This window comes from Nuphar pumila, chromosome 3 (assembly GCF_984573655.1).
Source record: "Nuphar pumila chromosome 3, dmNupPumi1.hap1.1, whole genome shotgun sequence".
Lineage (NCBI taxonomy): Eukaryota > Viridiplantae > Streptophyta > Magnoliopsida > Nymphaeales > Nymphaeaceae > Nuphar > Nuphar pumila.
The window spans coordinates 30,609,927-30,635,405 of record NC_143251.1 but is presented as its reverse complement, the minus strand read 5'-3'; the positions used below and the strand labels follow the sequence as shown (position 1 = coordinate 30,635,405).

General features: G+C 36.7%; 1 protein-coding gene across 1 annotated transcript in view; it reads left to right on the top strand.

Annotated features, from left to right (window-relative positions):
• Window positions 1–10,444: 10,444 nt before the first annotated feature.
• The window catches only part of LOC149842476 (glycerol kinase), a 36,786-nt gene continuing 21,751 nt past the window's right edge, over window positions 10,445–25,479 (top strand). The window contains exons 1-2 of the mRNA XM_089999213.1: window positions 10,445–10,795; window positions 16,363–17,033. Coding sequence (XP_089855339.1) covers window positions 10,555–10,795; window positions 16,363–17,033 — 912 coding nt within the window. The 5' untranslated portion in view covers window positions 10,445–10,554. The remainder of the gene's footprint in view (window positions 10,796–16,362; window positions 17,034–25,479) is intronic.

The following is a 25,479-nucleotide window of genomic DNA, read 5'->3' as shown; positions in this document are numbered from 1 at the left end:
ATAATTTTTATTAATATTTTCTTATAAAAAATAATCTTATATTTTTAATTAATTTTTTATTGCCAAGATTTTTCCAAAAAATTATGAGATTTATGAAATTTTTTCAATTTCTCGTGAGTTTTTGAAAAATGAGAAATTGCCAATAAAAACTTTTGTCACTATGGTCCTACTAACTTAGCATCCTATACTCTAAATATACAAGCAGCAGGTAGAATCAACATTTTCAGATGAAGAAAAGTATTAAAAATACCTAAAAAATTGTGGGTCTTACACTGATACAAGAGTCACTCATCACGTCACTTCAGAAGATCAAGGTATGACTAACAAAAGTGACTATCAGGGTCCAGACGATGTCATGGTTGGCAGTGGGACGCACTTTTATATCTCCAGTACCGGTAACCTTTCACCATCACTTTGTAACAAATTTTTTTTGTTAAATGGAGTTCTATATGTGCCATCTATCAAACAAAATCTTTTGTCAGTAGCTAAGTTTACAAGAGATAATCACTATTTGTTTCAATTCAATGCTAATGACTTTTGTGTAAAGGATCTATGGAGTAGGATTACTCTCCTAAAAAGATCGAGTAAAAGAGGACTCAACCTGTGGTCGGTTAGACAACATTGAAAAGAGATTCAGTTAGCCTTGCTAAAGTTAACAACAATAAGTTTCGATTTTCTGATGAAGTTTAACATTGTCATTTGGGTCATCCTGGTTTTAAAGTTTTGAAAAAACTTGAGAAAAATAAGTCTATTTTATTTATAAATAATAAGGTTGAATTATGCTCATTGTGTGCCATAAGCAAGTCTCACAGGATACCTTTAGGTAAGGTCAAATTTTCTACACAAGCTCCATTAGAGCTAATTCATGCAGATCTTTGGGGTCTCGCTCCTATCCCATCTCGTGAAGGGCATAAATTTTATATATTGCTTGTTGATGATTTTTCAAAGTTTTCATGGTTGTTTCCTCTAGTCAAAAAAACTGATGCCTTCTTATGTTTCATATATGTTTCATAAATTTCAAAAATATTGTTGAGATGCAAATCAGTGGCCAAATCAAGATTTTCCATAGTGATGCTGGTGGAGAGTTTATCAATAATATTTTTACCAATTTCTTAAATGATTGTGGCATCAAACGATAGTTGTCATGTCCTCACACCCTTGAACAAAATGGTGTGGTAGAAAGAAAGTGCTGACATGTTGTTGAAGTGGGTTTGGCTCTATTATTCCATGCCTCCTTGGATCATAAATTCTGAGTAGATGCGTTCAAAACCACTACATATCTTATTAATTGGCTTCCTATACCAAACCTCAATAAAAAATCCCCATGTAAACTCCTCTTTAAATGGCTTCCTGGTTATGAGCAACTAAAGATTTTTGGGTGCACATGTTATCCCTACTTGGTCCCCTATGCAAAGTCTAAACTAGATCTATGATCAAAACCCTGTGTTTTTCCTAGGCTATCACTCTAATTACAAGGGTTGCCTATGTTATGACCCTGTAACAAGGAAAACTTTTATTTTAAGACATATTGTCTTTGATAAAGGACACCTTTTTTACACCAAAAAAAAGGAACCTCAGACTTCTCAAGAAGTGTTCATATGGATTCATAATCTAAGCACCCTTTTTCCTATGAGTCCTCCAGTCACTGAAAGTGCGAGACAGATGAGTTCATATGTTCCTTTCATGTTACTAAACCCTGTGATTCTACCAAATCATGTTAGTCATCGAGAGGTTGTTCAACTCGATGAGACTATTGAGTCGTCTCAAGAGACATGTCCTCCTGACTTGCCTCCACTTGAGTCTGAACAAGAAGCAAAAACTCCCACACCTCTTCAACCTAACAAGTGACCTTCATGGGCATACTACCCCATCAAGTTTTGTATCTCCATGTCTAAACCTTATCCTTGACCTAAGTCATTAGACTCCTCCTAGAACTCATCATATGGTCACCAAGTCCCAGAACAAAACCCTAAAGCCAAGGTTGTTTTTTTAAACCAAATATCATATTGCCCTCTAGAGCGAAATAAGCCAAGAAGATCAAGAACCATATTCGTGTAACCTAGCTCTGGCGAAACCCAAGTGATATCAAGCCATAAAAGAAGAAATTAAGGCTCTTTATCAAAATCAAACTTGGTCTTTAGTTGCTCTCTATAAAACCACCAATCTTTTCGAATACAAATGGGTCTATAAAATCAAAAGACATGCAAATAGATCCATAGTCAGGTGTAAAGCTCGACTTATAGCCAAGGGTTACAATTAGCAAGAAGGGATTGACTACTTCAAAACGTTCAATCTTATGGTCAAACCCACATCAATAAGAATATATCTCTCTATTGCAATGAGTTTAGGATGACTAGATGTAAACAATGTGTTTCTTCATGGTCTCTTAAAAGAAGAAGTGTACATGTGTCAACCTCCTGGGTTTGAAGATAAGACTCATCCCAATTTTGTATGCAGGCTTAATTGTGCCCTCTATGGGTTGAAGCAAGCTCTCAAAATGTGGTTTGAACGGTTGCATACCTATTTGTAAAAATTGAGATTCACTAAGTCCATGGCTTATCTGTCCTTATTTATTTTCCATGGTCATGGAGTACATATGTTTGTTCTAATCTATGTTGATGATATTATTGTTATAGAGAACTCAGTCACAAATGTTAAAAATACTATTCAGGATTTTGGTAGTGAGTTTTTTTATTAAAGATTTGGGGACTCTATATTATTTCCTTGGGATAAAAGTTATTTGTGAATCCTCGGGTCTCATGATTTATCATAGGAAATATATTTTAGACCTCTTGGTCAAGATAGATATGACAGATTGTAAGTCGGTGGAAACTCCAACTGTGCCAAATGTGACTATCCAAATAGAGAGGACAACTTTTAGAAGATGTCACACAATACAAAAGTATTATTAGAGCATGCATTATATCATGCTTACTAGGCCTAATATAACATATTCACTTAACAAGGCCTGCCAATTTATGCATGAACCTGATCAGGACCACTGGGCCCACATTAAACGGATTTTGTGCTATTTGAAAGGCACAATCAATCTGGGTCTACAAATTAAAAGGTCTTCATCTTTTCAATTTTCTATGTTTTCTTATGTTGATTGGGTTGGGTGTTCCGATAATCATAAATCTACAAGTGGTTACATGACCTATATGGGAATCAATTTGTTTATGTTGAGAACAACTAAACAACATATTGTTTTTAGTTCTAGCACAAAAGCAGAGTATAAAGTTGTTGCAATTGCATGCATCATCTAAACTAACCTAGCTCAAACAACTATTATCAGAGTTGGGTGTCCTTACTTGTAAAGTTTTCATCCTATTATTTGACAATTTGGGTGTCACATACCTTGACGTTAACCTAGTGTTCTATGTACGAACTAAGCTCATCAAAATAGACTCATTTTGTATGAGAGAAGGTTGCTAGAGGTGAAATTGATGTTCAATTTGTTTTCTCTTAAGAACAAGTTGTTGATATCTTGACCAAGCCTCTTTTTGGGCCCAAGTTAAGTTATTTTAGAGACAAGCTCAACCTCTTTGAGGTAGGCTTGAGGGTGTAAAGCTAAGGAATCCGGATCCAGACTCGGGTAAGCTTCCTAGACCAAGCTCCACTGTAGCTATAAGGAGAGTCCACATGAAGTGAAGCTCCTTCTGTAAACTCACATTGACAAGGACTCTATTGTCCTCATGTGCACTCACATTGACAAGGACTCTATTATGAAGGACCTTCTAATGTAAACTCTAATGTAGAGTACCATTAGTAGGACTCTTCTCAACCACAATCATCAAGATTGTGTGGACTCTAAAGCGTTTAGGAATTGTAGAGTCCATAATCGAGTCTGTCTCTCATGTAAATAACTATTTAAATAAAGAGAGATCAGCTCATCCTCTCATATATATATATATATATATATATATATATATAGAGAGAGAGAGAGAGAGAGAGAGAGAGAGAGATTTGTTGTGGAAGTAGGTCGACCTTGACCAAACCACATTAACCATGTGTGCCATTGTGACATTGTGTGTTTGTGTTCATACTCGAGTGGTTCACTTTCAGAATGGCTTGTGAATCCAACCATCTGTGCTCGGGGATGCTACAATGTTGCATGTAGAAAGAGAGTTACATGTAGAAAGGGAGTTGCACGTCACCGTTGAGAGATCTGGCAATGCAACTTTCCTACCAAGCAACTCATGATCCATGAATAACACAAGGACACTTATATCATTGTGGAAGAAGCACCAAATACCTTTCCCGATACCTCATTTCCCTCTTCCTGGCTGCTACTTGCAAAGCCATCCTTATAAGACTCCTCACAATTTCATATCACATTTAAACACCAAAAACAAAACTTAAAATATTTAATAATTATAATATGCGAGTTTTTAGTTAAAGGGGTATGATGTTCGCAAATGTGTGACATGAACTTACAATTAGAAAACATGCGATGGTAAGGACATTCACAACACATTTGTGAATGTCAGACATACATTTGCGGACGTCTATTTATACTTTATGCAAAATTTTAATTAAAGGAGGTTCATATGGTATTTGCGTGAAGGTCGTGATGTTCACAAATATATGACGCGAACCTATTGAGCTCGAATAAAAAATATGAGAAGGTAAAGACATTCATAAAAAACATTTATAAAGGTTGAACATATATTTATGAATGTACGTCCTAACTTTAATCGAGTTTTTAGTTAAATGAGGTTTACATGATGTCTCTGCGAATGTCAGGACTATCATAAATGTATGAAGTGAATCAATCGAGCTAAAACTTTTAAATTCTATAAAGTTCACATCGGGCTTGCGAATCTCATAAGATTCACTCATTTCATATGTGAATCAATTATGTTGAGATTCAAGTTAGCCATGTTCATAAATACTTTATGTGAGGTCAACAAAATGTATATGTGAATATCATTTATATTAAAATGTTGCGACCTTCGAACAACGTACATATCTATCACGTGAACATTTGCAGGTTCACTTGTGAGAAGGGTAAAAATATCTTAAAAAAGTCAAGAATCATAATTTTGGGCATGGGAAAGAAAAAATATCCTATAAAACAATATGACTCAAACCTTAGATTATATTTTTCTATGTACAAATTAAGACTTTTAAAGGGTTGAAAATTCAATACAATGAAAAAAATCTGACATATACATAGGAAAAACATGATGGAAAGGCTGGTTTTAACTCGGCTAAACATTAGATCACATTTGGAAAATATTGGCTACCCTCATGGGTTTTAGACCACTTGAAATCACAGATGATGGTTGTTTCTACCAAATCTGACTTCATGGATGTGTTTAGCATGGATATATAAAATAATAAGAGTTAAACCTTGTATTGTATTTTTCCAACGTACAAATTAAGACTTTTAGAGGAAAATTCAATACATTGCATATATGGTGACTGGTGTTGAATTTTCAACTGCTAGAATAACCGACAAACACGTATGAAAAACATGATCGAAAGGCTGTTTTTTATTATGCCAAACATGTAGATCACATTTGAAAAATATTAGTCATGGGGTTAAGACCCCTTAACTCATAAGTTAAGGTCGTTTTGACCAAATGTAACCTCATGGATGTGTTTATCATGAATATATAAAATAATAAGAGTCAAACCTTGGATTGTATTTTTTATGTATAAATTAAGACTTTTAAAGGATTGAAAATTCAATATATTATATAATATTGATTTTTCATCTGATAGAAAATCCCACTTACAAGTAGGAAAAACATGACGGAAAGGCTGTTTTTCACTAGGCCAAACATGTAGATCACATTTGAAAAATATTGGCTACCCTCATGGGTTTTAGACCCCTTAATTGAAAGTCATAGGTGAAGGTCGTTTTGGCCAAATGTGGGATGGATGTGTTTAACATATATATATATATATATATATATATATATATATATATATATATATATATATATATATATATATATATATATATATATATATATATATATATATAGGATAATAAGTCAAACCCTAGATTGTATTTTTTTATGTACAAATTAAGGCTCTTAAAGCGTTGAAAATTCAATACATCATACCTTGTTGATTTTTCAACTGCTAGAAAACTGACATACACGTAGGAAAAACATGACCGAAAGGCTGGATTTTACTAGGCCAGGCCAAACATGTAAATCACATTGAAAGGGTCAGATGAATGAAAAAAACAAAAAGTAAGAAGTTCATGAAAGCCACAAGGGTAGCAAGGTACAACATTTCTTGTTCGTTTTGAAGGAAGAAAAGGTTTCAGCTCAACCCGACCCGATCCAGTCCTTGACAGCTTGCTTAAAGCCTAAAATTGTCATATTAAGATTCAGCCCCCATCTTATCTAGTTAAGTTCGGCGTAAAAAAAAAAACACAAGATTTTACCCGGTCGATAAGAAAAACAAGTATTGGTTAGAAATTAACTTTTGATTAATTATTTGCCAAAAAAAAGTGAGAAAAAAGGAAAATATCGCGATAATTTAGCTGACCATATTTAACCGTAAAAAGGTTTTGTCACTGTGATGGGAAAGTGGGTGGTTGTCTACCCTCAATCAGGTGTCTCATAATATGCCCTTTTTTTAGAGAGGGTGGTGTATGTTCCCCCCCGATGATTCACTGAATCCCACGTCTGTGTTCGGGGCTTTGAATGAGCACCACATATACAAGCACATGAGGCTCGTATTCCCGTGTATGTTGACATAACTTTGTATCGGACTCTGGTGTTTTTGCAAAGACTTAAGTACCCTTTCTTGCTATTCTTCTCATAAAGTGATGGTTTGAGAAAATGACAAAAATGCCCTTCATTCAAAAAAGAAAAAACAAACAGTTCAAAAAAAGGACAAACATGTCCTTCATCCAGAAAGTCGAGGATGATGTTGACTCTTCAAAGTCTTCTTCTTCTTTCTCTGTTCAAAAAAAGGACAAACATGTCTTCCATCCAGAAAGTCGAGGATGATGTTGACTCTTCAAAGTCTTCTTCTTCTTTGTCCGTAAAACACTCTAAAACCCTCTCTTTCTCTCTAGATAAGAAATCAAGGGAGACAAAGAGTTCTCCCTGGAGAAGGCCATGAACATCAACCCTCTCTCTCTCTCCCTTCTCTCTCTACTTCTGTGCACATCCAACAGACGATCCTACATTGTTCCATCAAACACCGATTGATCTGCACACTGACTGTAGCATCGTTCAACTTGAAGAGTTGTGGAGTCTGATTCAGAGTTTTTACACTTACAAAAGGGGGGTCTGAGGGCTCCTCCCAGCATGGGTAGCATCATTCAACTTGATTCGTTGTGGAGCTTGATTTAGAGTTTTTGCTCTTACAGGATGGGGTCCGGGGGCTCCCCCCTCGGTACAGATCCCGCTGCGCGGTCAGCGGGCGGAGGTCCAGGGGGGGCCGCCCCTGGCGGGGGCAGCACCCTCCGGACCAAATTTTTTTGGGGCCTTCCAACAACGATTTGTAGTGTTATCGGGCTTTCCTACAACAATTTGTAGTATTTTCGGGTCTCCAACGAGCCCCACAACGATTTATAATGTTATCCGACTTTTCAACAACGATTTGTAGTGTCTTCCGCAAATCGTTATAGCGATTTATAGTGTTTTTGGATCTCACTATAGCGATTTGTAGTGTCTTTCGCAAATCGCTATAGCGATTTATAGTGTTTTTGAATCTCACTATAGCGATTTGTAGTGTCTTCCGCAAATCGCTATAGCGATTTATAGTGTTATTCAGTAAGCAAATCACTGTAAATCGCTACCTGAATTAGGACCAACTTGTCAAAGCCATATCTCCCTAACCGGAGGTCATATTCCAAATCCGTAAAAAGTGGTGTCTTCGTTATTGAGTCTAGTTTATTGTTGTAAATTTTAAGCAATTTCTATCGTCATTTCATTCCTCATTTTAACTAAAAACCAGACCTTTATTATTTTGTGTTATTTGAGTTGCACAACACCATTCTCTTTTAACATCCACATCTTAATTCTGGCATACTCCCTGTTGGATTTTCCATTGATTTCTTTCAACTTTGCTTGGAACAAACATATGTCTTTCTCACCACGACACCCTGTGCATTTTTTGACCACGACACCCGGGACCTGTGCCAGGGGGGGGGGGGGGGGGGAGGGGGTGCCCCCGGACCTCCCTCCTGTAAGGGCAAAAACTCTAAATCAGGCTCCACAACGAATCAAGTTGAACGATGCTACCCACGCTGGGAGGAGCCCCCAAACCCTTCTCCTGTAAGGGCAAAAACTCTGAATCAGGCTCCATAACGAATCAAGTTGAATGATGCTATCCACGTTGGGAGGAGCCCCCAAACCCTCCTCCTATAAGGGCAAAAACTCTAAATCAAGCTTCACAACTCATCAAGTTGAATGATGTTACCCACGTTGGGAGGAGCCCTCAGACCCCCCTTCTGTAAAGGTAAAAACTCTGAATCAAACTCCATAACTCTTCAAGTTGAATGATGCTACCCACGCTGGGAGGAGCCCTCAGACCCCCCTTTCTGTAAGGGTAAAAACTCTAAATCAGACTCCACAACTCTTAAAGTTGAATGATGCTACCCACGCTGGGAGGAGCCCCCAGACCCCTCTCCTGTGAGGGTAAAAACTCTGAATCAGAATCTACAACTCATTTAGTTGAATGATGCTACCCACGTTGGGATGAGCCCCCAAACCCTCCTCCTGTAAGGGTAAAAACTCTGAATCAGGCTCTACAACAGTCAATGTGCAGGTCAGTCGGTGCTTGATGGAGCAATGTAGGATCTTCTGCTGAATGTGCACAAAAGTAGAAATACAAGGGAGAGAGAGAGTGAGAGGGTTGATGTTCATGGCCTCCTCCAGGGGAGATTTCTTTCTCGGATAATCCTGCAGTGCAGAGACTGTGTCTTAAATAATCATCTTCGGGGCACTTAAGTCTTTACAACCACTCATTTTCAAGAATCATCATTTTTTTTGCACCAATGGAGGAGAGAGTACTTAAGTATTTGCAATCACATCAAACTCCAATGCTAATTAATGCTGACAAACATGGGGATACGGGACGCACATGCTTACATACGTGGTGCTCTTTGGGACCCTCGAACATGAGATGTAGCTAACTGCCCTGTTCGGGGGGGGGGGGCATATAACCTCGTTTTTTTTAAGATCCTTTTTGCACATGCCACCTTGAGAAAACTGCCAAAAAGGCTACATTTGAGAAGGGGGAAGCTTTTGCTTCACTGGATCCTAATCAGCCTTGGACCCACTCTAGAAGATCTGATGGATTGACTTGGCCATTTCAGCCAAGCCCCTTTGCCTTTGCCACTCGATCTGGATACGAATCTGAATGTGGATGAGACATCTCTAATGTGGATCCGGATCCAGCTCCATAACCATGCGTGCAAATCTTCCTCAAAAATAGGATGTTTCTTTCACCGTGCTGAGAGCCTGAGACAGACTTGGTGGGATTTAAACCCAAAACCGGACCCAACCTAATCAATTACTCGTTTTGCCCGAACATGGACATGGATCTTGTATCGTACTAGCTAGGGATACAAATGGGTCGGAGCTCTATGGTGATTCTGAACTGTGTCCATTCCGCATTGCCAGGTCCACATAATACATATTCGAATCTGGGTTTAGATTTGAAACAAACGTAGTTGGTTTTGGTCAGATCTTGGTCGAAACCATATAAATGAATATGTTCCTAATCACGTGGAGACCGGGTAAAAAACTAACCCATTCTACCTAATAGCACATGAAAACCAGTATATTTGACCTGTTTTCAGATTCAAAACTTCACGGTTTGACAGTTCATATCCAGATTCTATGTTCTGGACTGAGATCCGGAACCAAGTGTACTCTTTTTAACATTCCAATCCACATTCAGGTATAGTACAGTTTGACCTAATCCATCTCTGATCCGATTGGATCAGTATTTAGGTAAATTAAGTGTGGATCCAACCTGTTTACATGCCACGCATTCCAGCAGGGGTTTCAATGAGTGGACCTTCACTGAACCTACACGAATCCAGTCCCAGATCCGACTATGAGGTGCTGGTACCAGGTCTGGACACGATTCTCACCGGACCTATAAAAAAACCATACCTGGGTCTTATAAGGTTTACATAAACCAGACCCAGTCTATACTCATAAAATAATCTGTTAATATTTTTCATGTTTTTTCACATTGAAAATCTGAACTCCGGTCATACTTGGGTATCGCATGAAATTTCGTAAGTTATACCCGATTCCATAAACTCACTGGTCCTATGGGTCAGACGGAATTCTGAATCGGATCTCCTCCTCTATTACCATACCCGGATCCTATTCAGGTCAGCTGCGAGTCGGTAATCGGGTCATACCCGACCCAACTGACGCCCCAACGTTTGAGCCTTGTGAACTTTGTAATGGAGTAGGGGTATTTAGGTAAATTCCTTGGTTCGGCAGATGCTGCGCTCTCGTCCCGCGTCCACTGCTTCGCGCTTATAAAAACCGCTGAGGCTCCTTCCTCTTTTTCTTCTTCTTGGGTTCTTCTAGTTCTTCCCTGAGAGAGGGAGCAATGGCCGTCCGTTGGACTTCTTTCGCCCAGAACCGAGCACTAATCCTTCAGGAACTCTCCTCTTGCAGGCTGGCGGAGTCTCCCCCGCCCCTCCGTCCTTCCAATCTTTCTATCCCTCACGGAAGACCCCGCTCTTCTTCTCGCTCCCTGAGAACCCGAAGGTCTCCTGCAGCCGTGGTCTCGGCGAAAGTCGGCGCCGATCTTGCCGTCCAGGAAGCGAATTCCAAGCCGAGCAGCAGCGGTTAGTTTCGAATTCATGCGGCAATTGAGTTTTGTAGTTTGTTTGATGATTGAAAGATTTATTCGAGAAATACTAATCACGAAGCCTCCAAGTAGCTTCATCTTAGCTGTTTCTGGATTAAGTTATCTCATATCTTCCAGAATTTACGTTTATGTCATCGAATTCTTTTTTCTCTTTTCAGGGATAACAGCAGTACATAACTCATTAATCATATTTATGTCATATAATCCCTTTATTTAAAGTGGTTAATTAGAGCTAGAATAGAACTATGCTCTCTCTCTTTCTCTCCCCAAAGTATGTATAGAGGGAAAATATTAGTTACACTCTAGAGTACCGTACTCTCTCGCTAAAACTCATAGGTGCAAGTTATATTTGATCAATTTGACCCTACAAATGCGTTCTGCATGGTCCATTTACTAGGAAATGCACTTATTGATCAAATAGTCTCAACATTAAAAGATGATTATCTTAATCATGAAAATTTGACACATTGTGGACAGTTGAAGTTTGAAGCCCTTAAAAAAATCTGCTTATACAATGCTATTGTACAATTTAAGACATGTTTTTGACTAAACATGAAAAAGAGCACTCGAAATCACACAAACCACAAACAATATAAAGAACAATTTTTTACTTGGTTCGGTCAAGGTGACCTGGATCTATGGCTCAAGAATCCTCACACACTCTCTATCTCACGATAGAGGTGGTGTTTCTTATTTGTATTGCATGCTGGAATTTTACAAAGGTAAGTTTCACATTTGCATTGCAGCTCTTTCTTTGGTGGGAAACCTCCTTAACTAAGACACGCAGGAGAGATATCCTTTCCTATTAGTTTTCTCTTTGTGAAACCATGTTTATCATCCTCAGCTGATAAGTTTCCAAAGTCAGCATCTTTTCCTTCTTCATGACTTCTAGAAACACCTTTAATATCTTGAGATAAGATCGGCTCTTGATATGAGAGGGGTTAACCCCTCTTATTTTTTCTAAGGCCTGTATTAAGCATTTGATCAATAAAGGCTTATATTTTACATTCTTATGTATTTCTCTTTTTGCCTTATTGATCTTTGTATTGTCCTATAGTGGACTTGTGCATGTGCACTTGTCTGATTGTGATCTTGTAAGCCCTTAGTGGCTAGTGTTTTTAGTGCTTCCGCATATTTCATTGCAGTGTTTGACTCTTGCTTGATTGATAACTCTAGTATTGAACATCCCGTTGTTGATGAAGTTGGCCGTTATAATGATGTGGTCAAAGTGACCATCCATGTGCACTTGGCAAGTTCTCTCAAAACATACCCTTAGAAAAATCCCAACTTGGGAGATATAATCGAATCTCTAATACTCCTAGTAGATTTGTATCATATAACTCATTTTCTTCAAATTTTAGAGCATGTTTAATAACTCTTCACTCTTATTATGAACCATCTCTTTATAATGAAGTCAAACAATATCCTCATTGGAATGAAACAATGCAAATAGAACTTAATACTCTTAGGAAAGCCAACACTTGAGAAATAGTTGTTCTTCCTCTAGGCAAGAAACCTATAGGATGTAGATGAATGTTTAAAGTCAAAACCAAAAGTGGTGGATCATTAGAAAGGTATAAAGCAAGATCGGTTGCTAAAGGATATACCCAAGAATATGGAATAGATTATGAGGAAACCTTTGCCCTTGTTACATGAATGACTAGTGTTTGAACCCTAATTGTCATTGTCTTTATCCAAAAATGACCTATCTATCAATTAAATGTTAAAAATACCTTTTTAAATAGAGAACTTGGAGAGGAAGTTTACATGGACCTCCTTCTAAGGGTTAATATAAATAAAAAAAATTTAAAACTTAAAAAGGCCTTGTATGGTCTTAAAAAGGGTATTTTATAATTTCAATTCTATTTTTTTTTGTAAAAAATCAAAACACGAGATAAAAATGGGAAGATTGCTTCCCTTTTTAAGGAAGCACATTTCCCAATTAGAGTGAATCGCGCTTCCCATTTTGGGGAAGTGTGTTTCTATTTTAGGGGGAAGCAGGCTTCCCCTAAATGGGAAGCGCGATTCCCAAATTAAAAGTGTGTTTCCCGTGATGTTTCAGAAGTGCGGCGTTTCATGCTCATTTCGGGAAAGCATGCTTCCCCATGTCATGTAACGCTTCTGGTAACCCTGGTTGAATCTCATATCATAGAGCTCAACAAAACAACACATTGTAGCTTGATCTAGTGCAATAGCTTAATACAAAGCTGTAGTAGGTGTTGCAGAATTAACATGGGCTGACCAGTTATTAAATGAACTAGACATAAGCAAGAGTGAAAACTAGTCTTGTGGTGTGATAATTTGGGAGCAACATATTTCGCTGCTAATCCTGTTTTTCATGCTCGTACCAAACATGCGGAAATTGGTTTTCGCTTTATGAGAGAAAAAGTGACAAAAGAAGAAATTGAAGTCAAATTTATTGTTTCAGAAAACCAAGTGGCTCACATTCTTACTAAGTCGCTTCCTGGACCCAGATATAATACTCTAAGATACAAGCTCAATCTCACTCAATTGGAGATTGGCTTGAGGGGATCGAATTAAGGCAGGGACAAAAGGCCCCCTTTTAGGGGATACCACATGGGAGCTCCAAAGAGTTGTTGGGAGCTCCCAACAGTCATAAAAAGAAAAAGGGGCTACATGCAGTCCCTAAATATTATTTTATTACAAGAAAAAAAGACCAAAATACCCTTGACTAAAAAAAATACATGTCATATATATAACACACACACACATATACTATCTTAACACCCCCCTCAAACTTACGGTGTAAACACCAAAAGTTTGTTGAGAAGAAATAAGAAATATGGAGCAACAAAAGATTTAATAAAGAAGTCTGCAAGTTGAAATTCTGAAATGACAAAATGCAACTCAATAGTTCCCTATAAGAATTCATCATGAACATAATGGACGCTTATGGAAGGTGTGGTTGTTGGCAATGTAAATTGCGCTTCTATTATCACAACACATCTTCGAAGGTTTGGAGATGCCAACACCTATATCTTTGAAAAGATTTCTTAACCATACAAGTTTCATAATTGTAGTTGCCATAGCTTTGTATTATGCTTCAGTAGAGGATAATAAGATCTTATGTTGCTTTTTTATCTCCAAGTAATCAGAGAATCTCTTAGAAAGACACAAAAACCAGAAGTTGAGATTCTATCATTAGGATCTTCTCCCTAATCAACGTCAATATAATCTAGTAAATCTAAATATAAGAATGAGGATAAAAAGAGCCCTTTAGTTATGGTATTCTTGATATATCTGGCAATCTTTAATACAACACTCATGTGTACTGTTGTGAGAGCATGTTGAAACTGACTAGCAGAGTGAACTGCATGAGTTATATCTGGTCTGGTGATAGACAAATAAGTGAGATTCTTAATTAGCTGTCTGTAAGGTGTGGGGTCTTCAAGAAGAGTCTCATCTTCAAGTTTTAATTTAGCATTCACCACTTCAGGAGTTTTCACTTTTTTATCATCTGAAATACCAGATTTAGCACATATATCTACAACAAGTTTTATTTGAGAAAGTATGTACCCTTTAGGAGAGTATGCAACTTCAATTCTTAAAAAATATCTTAAGAATCTTAGGTCTAACATATCAAAATTATCTTTTAAAACATTTTAAACATTACTAACTCTCTTTTTGTCGTTTCTTGCTATAATCATATCATTTACGTAAAGTAGAAGGATAATTATACCAGTACCTGTTCTTTTCACAAAGATAGTAGTGTCAATATAACATGAATGAAAACCCAAATTAATGATAACATTATTGAATCTATCATACCAGGCCTTGGGGGTCTGTTTAATACTATACAAAGCTTTTAAGAGTTTAAGAGATTTTTCTTTTTCAATATCAAATCTCTGTAGAAGATCCATATAAACTTCTTCATTTAGTTCTCCATTAAGAAAAACATTTTTAAAATCTAATTGGTATATAAGCCATTTTCTAGTTGACGCAACGACTATTAGAGTCCTAACACTAGTCATTTTAGCTACAATTGCAAAAGTCTCCTCATAGTCAAATTCATATTCTTGGGAGTATCCTTTAGCTACTAACCTCGTTTTATATCTCTCTAAAGTTCCATCACTCTTTGTTTTAACTTTAAAGACTCATATTCATCCAATGAGTTTCTTGTTTGAAGGTAACTCAATTACTTCCCAAGTTTTTGTTTTCCTAAGGGCATCTAGTTCTATGTTCATTGCTTCAATCTAACAAGGAATATTTTTCGCTTCATTATAATGTTAGGGCTCTTGGTATGGTTTGAAGCTAAAGCTATTAGGCAAGTCCTATAATTGAGAGATAATGACTCATAAGAGACAAACCTATTTGGTGGAATAGATTCTCTACCAGATCTTCTAAGAGAAGTTTCTTTTATAGGTTCACCATATTGAGAAATTTTTTCTAAGGCACTATTAGGTTTATTTTGTTCACGCTAATTATAAACTTAAATATTTTTAAGAGATCTATTAATGATGTCATCACTACTCGGTGATTTCTCAATATTAGAGTATTAATGATTGATATCATCTATAATTTCATGATGATTTAAAAGGTCATCATTAGTATGTATATTTTCTCTTGGAAAGAGATCATATAAAACATATAGTCTATTTTCTCTCTTTTATCATATTCTTCAAAATCATTTTCATTTTCTAAGAATGTCACATCTTTGGAAACATAAAGTTTGTTATTTTTGAAATCAAAGCATCTATATCCTTTTTTATTTTCATTGTATCCAATGAAAACACATTCAATTGCTTTTGGTGATAACTTGTTTTTTTTTGTGCAAAAGCACAAAACATTTACAATCAAAAATTCGTAAATGATTGAAATTGGGTGTTATTTTTAGAAGTTTTTCATAAGGAAAAACACTTTTTAAAGTGGATGATGGCATTCGATTTATCAAATAAGTGAAAGTTAAAACGGCTTTGGCCCAAAAGTTTTTGGGAATAATTTTAGAAATAAGTAAAGTTCTAGCGGTTTCTATTATATGCTTATGTTTTCTTTCCGCTAGCTTATTTTGTTGTGGTCTCTTAAGGCAAGATCTTTGATGGCAAACCCCATTTTGTTTTAGATAGTTTTGAAATTCATTGGATACATATTCCCTTAGTATAAATCACTTTCTTTTCATATTTTTTAGATTTTTTTGTAGATCAAACCTTATGAATGTGATCTACAAGGCTTGTTAAGTAGAAAATGACTTTTGAATCATGTGATTTTAACATGTAAGCAGGTTTTCTAAGAGCTTAAAAAATCAACAGCCCACAATGCACTAAAGTTTCACGACTCAAAAATCATATTTATAACGAAATAACATGATTGAACTCATCCAAGGTCTGATCCTTAGCAAACAAACCATGTTGAACACATCTATGTGGTCAGATTGAGTTTGTAAAGCTTGAACCTATAATTTCCAGATCCATAGTTCTGTGCCTTCAATATATATATATATATATATATATATATATATATATATATATATATATATATATATATATGCTTTTCTTGTCCTTGGTTGTTAACTTATACATGTACCAGGGTGGAGAGAATTTGCTAGCCGTGTATCTGGCGAATGGGATGGATATGGGGCAGATTTCTCGCATCAAGGGAAGCCTATTGAACTACCTGAGTCAGTCGTTCCTGAGGCTTTTAAGGAATGGGAAGTTAAGGTATTTGATTGGCAAACCCAATGTCCTACTCTTGCTGAAACAGAGGAACCCGTGCTTGTATACAAATTGATGAAGCTGCTTCCCACGGTTGGATGTGAAGCTGATGCAGCCACTCGATACAGCATTGATGAAAGGTGGATCAGAGGCACAAACAACTGTGTTTCTGCATTTGCGTATCATCGTAGTGGATGTTATATAGCTGTTTGGCCAATTGATAATCCGAGTAAAAGTGTAAATAAGCACAATTTTGTAGAATTGGAGCATTGTTTGGTTGATCCTGAGAATCAAGAATCCCGTGTGAGGATAACTCTGGTTGTCCAAGTGGCAAAAAATGATGGGAAAGGTATATCAATGCGATCACTGCAAACCATAAGGGTTTTCCGAGAGCAGTGGTATGGACCATTCAGGAATGGTGAACAACTTGGTGGCTGTGCTATTCGTGAACCTGCCTTTGCCTGTACAGAGACTCTTCAAAGTTCAGAAGTTATAGGAACATGGGAGAGCCATGATTTTGCTTCAAGATTTGAAAATGGCCAGCCTGTGAGTTTGGATTTTATGTTGTATTTACACTTTCTAGGAATATGATAATGTCTTCTAATTCTCTTAAGGAATTAGTGTACAAATTGTTGTCTAGTGTGGTGTTTGCATCACCACAAGAACATGCTTAAGTTGCATAAGGGTTTTGTTCATGACATTTACTACTGTTACTTTTTTGGACTAAAATTAACATCTATGTAATGATTAACAGGTCATCTTTAATGTACATTTCCTCCTGTAAGAGAAGTTTCTAATGTCATACTATGTAGTTTCTGCTCATATGTTAAAGGAATGCTTGCCTGATAGCATGGATTTTTTTTCTCTTAATGGGAAAGATAGATGCTCTTTTATTTTTTGTCAACTTACATGAATTTGTAGTTATCCCTCGTTTAATACAGTGTAGTGCAGAGATTAGTTTTGTTATATGGATGCTTTGATAATCTTCTTGTGGTGTTAAAGCTTGGTTGATGACCAGGGCCAGTATTTTTGAAGTTTCTGACCTATTTCCATCAGATTTTAGTGATTTCTTGAACTCATCTGGGATTTATTCAAAATTAATTGATAATGAGGGATCATGAAACTGTTGCTGAGCTAAACAGCAGCAGACCTGTGGAAACAAAATGACCTGGGAAGTAACTATATGTTGCAGAGATTGTCCATGACTCCCGTCTTATGGTCAGTAGAGGAAATATCTGATGTTAATAAACAGTGCATGATTTTGTGAAGAAGCCAAAAAGGTGTAAAACAGTTTGCTTTTACAAGATAGCTTGCACGAAAGTTACCTATAGTGAGAGGAGCTGCAGGAGTATTAGGAGCAGTGTTGTGAGAGGCGTACGCCTCAGTACCTGAAGCGTACGCCTCAGAGGCGAAGCGCACGCTCAAGGTACTGAGGCGTTGTACCGAGGCGTTTGAGCCTTGAAGCTTACGCTTCACATGGGTGAAGCGCATGCCTCTCATCGAGGCGCGCTTCGCCTCTGAGGTTAACGCATCATGTAAAGCAAAAAAAACAACTCCCGTCTCCTCCCCTTTTTCTGCAGCCGATGACCTTCACCCGCAGCATCCCCTTTCTCGGCGCTTTAAAAATTCTCAAAACAAACGAATCCCCACAATAAACTGTCTCACCTGCTAATCAAGTTGAAAATAAGTCTCTGAACCTTGTTGACACCTGCTAATCAAGTTGAAAAACTGTCTCACCTCAGAGAGCTCGCCACCATCACCCACCTTGCCCGCCGCCGATCTTTTGCCACCTCCACCACCGTCAACGCCACCACCCCCCGGAGCTCATCCGCTTCACATCGCCCGCCGCCTCCCGCTCGGCCGATCACCCGCCACTGAGCAGGACGAGTTTCCCTCCTCGATCGGCACGGCCTGCCAGAGCCAGCGAGAACTCCTCCACCGCTTCATGAGCTACACCCCCTTCAAGCCCTGCCCCGACGACGCCGATCTCGCCGAGCGCCTCATCGTCCACGGCTGCTTCCCTCTTCTCCGCCGCCGCTGCTTCTCCCTCACGTCCCCCAAACCCCCCGCCGCCCTACCCACCACCCCCTTTCCCTCCTCCCTCCCCGCCGCCGCCATCCAGTGGTCGCGCTTCTCCTGCAAATCCTTCGATTGCCTCACCCGATTCAGCCGCCTGGGATTCGATCTCTCCCTCGAGGCCCCCGAAATGGATGGAGCAATCCGGCGCCACTGGCAATCCCGTCTCCTCCCCTTTCTTTCTTTTGTTCCGTGTAAACTGTAAAGCCCCCTTTTATTACTGGCCGTATTTCCACCGGCGATCAAAATATTTTATTTTATTATTTTGATCATGAAGCGTACGCTTCAACGCCTCGAGGCGTACGCCTCACTTCATAACAGGCTCAATGCCTCGCTTCGCCTTATCGCATTTAACAACCTTGATTAGGAGCACAATGTCAATGAATGGCATGGATCCCGATGCACTCCGAAATGAATACCAAGGACCCAAATATAATGCATTTGAATACAAACTAACCATAAAAAATAAAGAATGGGACACAAGTATTGTGGATAAATAATTTTATTAAGAATGAAATTAAAAAATACAAAGAACCTCACTACAAAACACTCAAAAAACCTAAATCTACCCATTACTCTCTCAAGGTCCCAATCTAGCCCTTGGAGAGGGTCCAACAGCTAGATAGAGTCAACCTATGTTGACTAATATTATATATATAATATATATATATATATATATACACATACATATATATAATAATACATAAAAATAGTACATTTATCTTAACATCCTCCCTCAAACTTATAGTGACTCACTGTAAGTTTGCAAAATAACGAACCCATTACATAAAAGATTTTCATTGACTTTATCAAGTTCTTCCATTCGTTGTTTCCTTAAAGGGTGCTCTTGTTAAGATTGTATATATATATATATGTTTATTTCCAGTCATATAGGTATATGCCCTATAAGGGCATTTTTGTCATTTCACTCATGTAATAAAACTGTTTTATTAAAACAATTATTTTTCTTTTCTTTTCTTTTATTTTTATTTTTCCTATTTGTAATATTAGAGGACCCTTAGGGGCTCTATGGTCAAAATGACCATAGAGTTGTTGGGGGCTCCCAACGACTCCATTCGGAGCTCCCAATGGTCCTCTCATTCCCACCTTTTTGTTTATAAATATGGGGATTGTTCTCCCCTTGTACTCATGCTTGTATGAAACACTTTATCAATAAAAGGCTTACATTTTTTACCTTTTGTGTATCTTTTATGTGCCTTATTGATCTTTGTATTGTCCCATAGAGGACTTGTGCATGTGCACTTGTATGATTGTAATCTTGTAAAGTCTTCAAGTGGCTAGTGTTTTCATGCTTCTGCATATTTCCTTACATGGTATCAGAATCATAGTGTTCTTAGACGAGAAAGGTTGCCGACAAGAGGTTGTGCTTGTGACACTACCCTTTCTTTTTCACTTCTTCCATCTCTTGCTCACATGATGGAAACCAAGATTGATCTCTCCTTCAAGGTCAATGGTAAAAATTATATGATGTGGGCATCCGTCATGGAAAACAATTTTAAAGAGAAAAACTTTGGGGTTATGTGATGGGTACTATTCCTGAACCTTAACTCAAGCTCACAAAGATAGATAGAGATCAAGAGAAATCTCTAGAGAGAGATGCCCGTGTTAGAAAGTGAGTTGGAATACATTGGGTTCAATAATGAACCCATACTTATGCACGTGAAGTGCAAATATACCCATTAAAGGGAAACAACACAAGCACATAATGTGCTAACCCATAAAACCCATAAAAAGGGAAAAATATGACATAAAGTCATAAGTTGCATATCATTGAAGAAACAATGGACAAGGGGTAAAAACCCCATTACAATGGAGCATAAGCTCCCTCAAGAATACAAAATACAAAGGGGAAATCCCCTATTTATAAGCATGAAAAGGGACCACCTTGGGGGCTCCCAAAGGGGACGTTGGAGAGCCCCCAACGGTCACATTTGTGACCATTGGGGGCTCCCAACGTCACTTTTGGGAGGCCCCCAATGTGGTACGAAACCCAAAAATATAAAAAACAAAAAATAAAAATAAAACAAAAATTACAATGCATATTCCAATTGGAATATGCGTAAAATGCTTATTTACAAGAATACCCTTGAGGGTATTTTAGGAAGATAAAATATATATATTTATATATATATAAATAGAGATATGTATACATATATATATATATATGTATACGTATCTTTATATATATATATATAAATATAAATATATATATGTACATTTAAGGATCAACATATTTTAACAGCCCGCACCAAGGCTATTGAAGATCATCATAAACAAGTAGAAGATTGAGAGAGTAACCATGCAAAAATTCTTGTATGGTTCATGAATAATGTGAAACTTAAGTTATATGCTAACATTGCAAAATTCCGCAAAGCCAATGAGACTTTGTTTTTCATGAAGGGTATGTATACCCAAAAGGATCTCGCAAGAACATATTTTTTGCAAGAAAATGTGAGGACCATCAAACAAGGTGAAATGAGTATCCAAGACTATTATAGTGCTTTAAATCTCCTATGAGATGAACTAGCACTCTTAGAGCCTAAGTGGGTTGCCATTGAAGACGTGAAACTTTGGCAAAAATAAATGGAACAAGAAAGAGTTTTTCAATTTCTATTTGGTCTTTGTTCCCGAATTTGAGCAAGTTAGGTCTTCTCTCCTACATAAATCTACTCCTCTTCCTTTGGAAGATGTTATTGCCGAAATCATCCAAAAATAAACTCATTTTGGTATGAGTAAGAGTTGTGATGAAGTCTTGGCCATATCTAAACCAGGCAACCATGTCAAGACTTATAAGACTCCACACTTTGGGAGGCAAAATAACTATAGTAATAATAACTATAGTGGAGGAAGAAAATTGATTATTTATCATCATTGTAATGAGCCGGGTCACATTAAACCCGCTTGCCCAAAGTTAAATGAAACTTCCAAGTATAAGGTTGCTTCCGTTGAAGAATCAATTCCCAAGAAGAAAGAAGGTAAGAGTGAAGAAAATCTTAAAGACACACTTGGACAAATTTCCATGGCACTCCAACAAATTCTCAAGAAAACTTCTTCTATATCAGGTGCCGCCATTGCCTCTGCATCCTCACCCGGTACGTATTTTTGGATTCTAGATTCGAGAATATCTTTCCATATGACTCCCCAAAATACCTTAACGAATATATTCACCAATTCAAATTTATCTTTTGTTTGTACGGCCGATGAAACTTTTTTGAAAATTAAGAGTATAGGAACATTAGATTCTAAAAATTCTTAAAAATTTTTTGTTCCAAAAGTAAGAGTCGTTCCCAAACTAAATTTAAACCTTTTTTTCGTTTTTCAAATTATCGACTATGGATGTGAAATATCTTTCTCATCTAATGGTTGCTTTGTGCAGGATCTCCGGTCCGGGAAGCGGATTGAGCAAGGCCATAGGAAGGGGGATTTCTACTTTATGGACTATTTATCTCTTCCTTTAAACTTTTTTTGTACTTATGTCTAAGATAAGGGTATTGAAACTTGACATAAAAAACTTGGACATCCAAGCTTTTCTAAAATGTATCTTTTTACTTTTGGGAACAAATTTTGTAATAAAATTATATGACTTGCAAAGATTGTATTCTTGGGAAAATGAAATCTATTCCATTTTCAAATAAGAACCTTTGTCTCAGCAAGACCTTTTGAATTGGTGCACTCAGATATATGGGGTTCTTTCTCTGGTCATGTGTAAAGGTGGTTATTCTTATTATGTGACTTTTTTGATGATTTTACTAGGTATGTATGAGTCTACTTTCTTAATCTTAAGTTAGAAGTTTTCTCCTTCTTTAAATAATTTTACATGAAAGTTAAGAATCAATTTCAAAGCAATATATCTATTTTTAGATCGGATTCGGGTGGAAAATATCTATCTAAAGATTTTCAAAATTATCTAAAGCTAAATGGAATTTTCCATCAAAGATCTTGCCGTAGGACACCACAACAAAATGGGTTAGCGGAAAGAAAACATAGGCATATAGTAGAAACTGCTAGAACATTACTTATTTCTAAAAATATTCTCAAAAATTTTTGGGTCGAAGCCGTTTTAACTTCTACTTATTTAATAAATCGAATGCCATCATGCACTTTGAAAAATATTTTTCCTTATGAAAAACTTCTCAAAATAACACTCGACTTTAATCGTTTACAATTTTTTGGTTATAAATGTTTTATGCTTTTACACAAAAGAGATAAGTTATCTCCAAAAGCAATTGAATGTGTTTTCCTTGGATATGGCGAAAATAAAAAAGGATATAGATGGTTTGATTTCCAAAATAACAAACTTTATGTTTTCAAAGATGTGACATTTTTAGAAGATGAAAATGGTTTTCAAGAATATGATAAGAAGGAAATGGACTATATGTTTTTTATGACCTCTCCCCAAGAGAAGATATACATACTAATGATGATTTCTTGAATCATTATGAAGTTATAGATGATATAAATCATAAATATTCTATTATTGGAACTTCACCAAGTAGTGATGATATCATTGATAATTCTTCTAAAAATATTCAAGTTTGTACCCGGTGTAAGGAAAATAATCCTATTAGTGCCCAAGAAAAGTTTTCTCAATATAATGAATCTATAGAAGAAACTCCTTTTAGAAGATCTAGTAGTGAATCTATTCCACCAAATAGGTTTATCTTATGAAATATTATCTCCTAATTATAGGACTTGCTTAATAACTTTATATTCATATCATGAGCCTTCACACTATAATGAAACTAAAAATGTTCCTCATTAGATTGAAGCCATAAACATAGAACTAAATGCTCTTAGGAAAGCAAAAACTTGGGAGGTAGTTAAGCTACCTTTCAACAAGAAACCTATTGGATGCCAATGGGTTTTTAAAGTTAAAACCAAAAGTGATGGAACTTTAGAGAGATATAAAACTAGGTTAGTAGATAAAGGATACTCACAAGAATATGAAATTGATTATCAGGAGACCTTTGCACCCGTAGCTAGAATGACTAGTGTTAGGACTCTAATAGTCGTTGTGTCAACCAAAAAATGGCTTACATACCAATTAGATGTTAAAAATGTTTTTCTTAATGGAAAACTAAATAAAGAAATTTATATGGATCCTCCAATGGGATTTGACATTGAAAAAGGAAAATCTCTTAAACTTTTAAAAGCCTTCTACGGTCTTAAGAAGGCTCCCAAGGCATGGTATGATAGGTTCAGTAATGTTATGACTAATTTGGGTTTTTATTCATGCTATATTGACACTGCTCTCTTTGTGAAAAATACAGGTACTAGCATTGTTATTCTTCTACTTTACGTAGATGATAAGATTATAATAGGGAATAACAAAAAGAGAGTTAGTGATGTTAAAAATGTGTTAAAAGATAAGAATTGAAGTTGCATACTCTCCCAAAGGGTACATACTTTCTCAAATGAAACTTGTTGCAGATATATGTGCTAAATCTAGCGTTTTAGATGATAAGAAGGTGAAAACTCCTGAAGTGATGAATGCTAAATTAAGACTTGAAGATGGGACTCTTCTCAAAGACCCTACACCTTACAGACATCTATTTGGGTCTCACACTTATGTCAATCACTTGACCAGATATCGCTCATGCCGCTCACTCTGATAGCCAGTTTCAACACGCTACCACAACTGTACACATGAGTGTTGTATTAAGAATCATCAAATATATCAAGAATACCATAACTAAAGGGATCTTTCTATCCTCATCCACATCTTTGAATTTACTTGCTTATACTGATGATGATTGAGGAAGAAATCCTAATGATACTCTCAACTACTGGTTTTTATATCTTTTTAGGAGATTCTTTGATTGCTTGGAGATGCAAGAAGCAACAGAAGGTCTTGTTATTTTCCACTAAAGCGGAATACAGAGCTATGACAACTACAACTATGAAACTTATATGGTTAAAAAATCTTTTCAGGGATACGAGTGTTGATGTCTCCAACCCTTCGAAGATGTGTTGCGATAATAAAAGCGTAATTTATATTGCTAGCAATCACACCTTTCATGAGTGCACCAAGCACATCGAGATGGACTGCCATTATGTTCGTGATGAATTCCTGAGAGGAACTATTGAGTTGCCTTTTGTCACTTCAGAATTTCAACTTGCGAACTTTTTCACTAAGTCTCTTGCTGCTTCACGTTTCCTTTTTCTTCTTAACAAACTTTCGGTGTTTACACCGTAAGTTTGAAGAGGGGTGTTAAGATTGTATATACACATATATATATATATATATATATATGGTATATATATACGAATATATATATATATATATATATATATGTTTATTTTCATTCATATAGGTATATGCCCTATAGGGCTATTTTTGTCATTTCACTCATGTAATAAAACTGTTTTATTAAAACAATTTTTTTTCTTATTTATAATATTAGAGGACCCTTAGGGTCTCTATGGTCAAAATGACCATAGAGTCGTTGGGGGCTCCCAACGATCAGAAATATGACCGTTGGGAGCTCCGATGGTCCTCTCATTACCCCCTTTTTGTGTATAAATATGGCGATTGTTCCCCCCTTGTACTCATGCTTGTATGAAACACTATCAATAAAAGGCTTGCATTTTTTTTACCTTTTGGGTGTCTTTTATCTGCCTTATTAATCTTTGTATTGTCCCATAGAGGACTTGTGCATGTGCACTTGGATGATTGTAATCTTGTAAAGTCTTCAAGTGACTAATGTTTTTGTGCTTCCGCATATTTCCTTACAACTCTTACTCTTCAAACATATGCTCTATTATATAAAGGGTCTTTAGGATCTTCTATATCATCAATGCTTGAGAACGTGCAAATAGAGGACACAAATTATCCCAACTATATATATATATATATATATATATATATTTCATAGGAAGATTTCAAAAAATTACC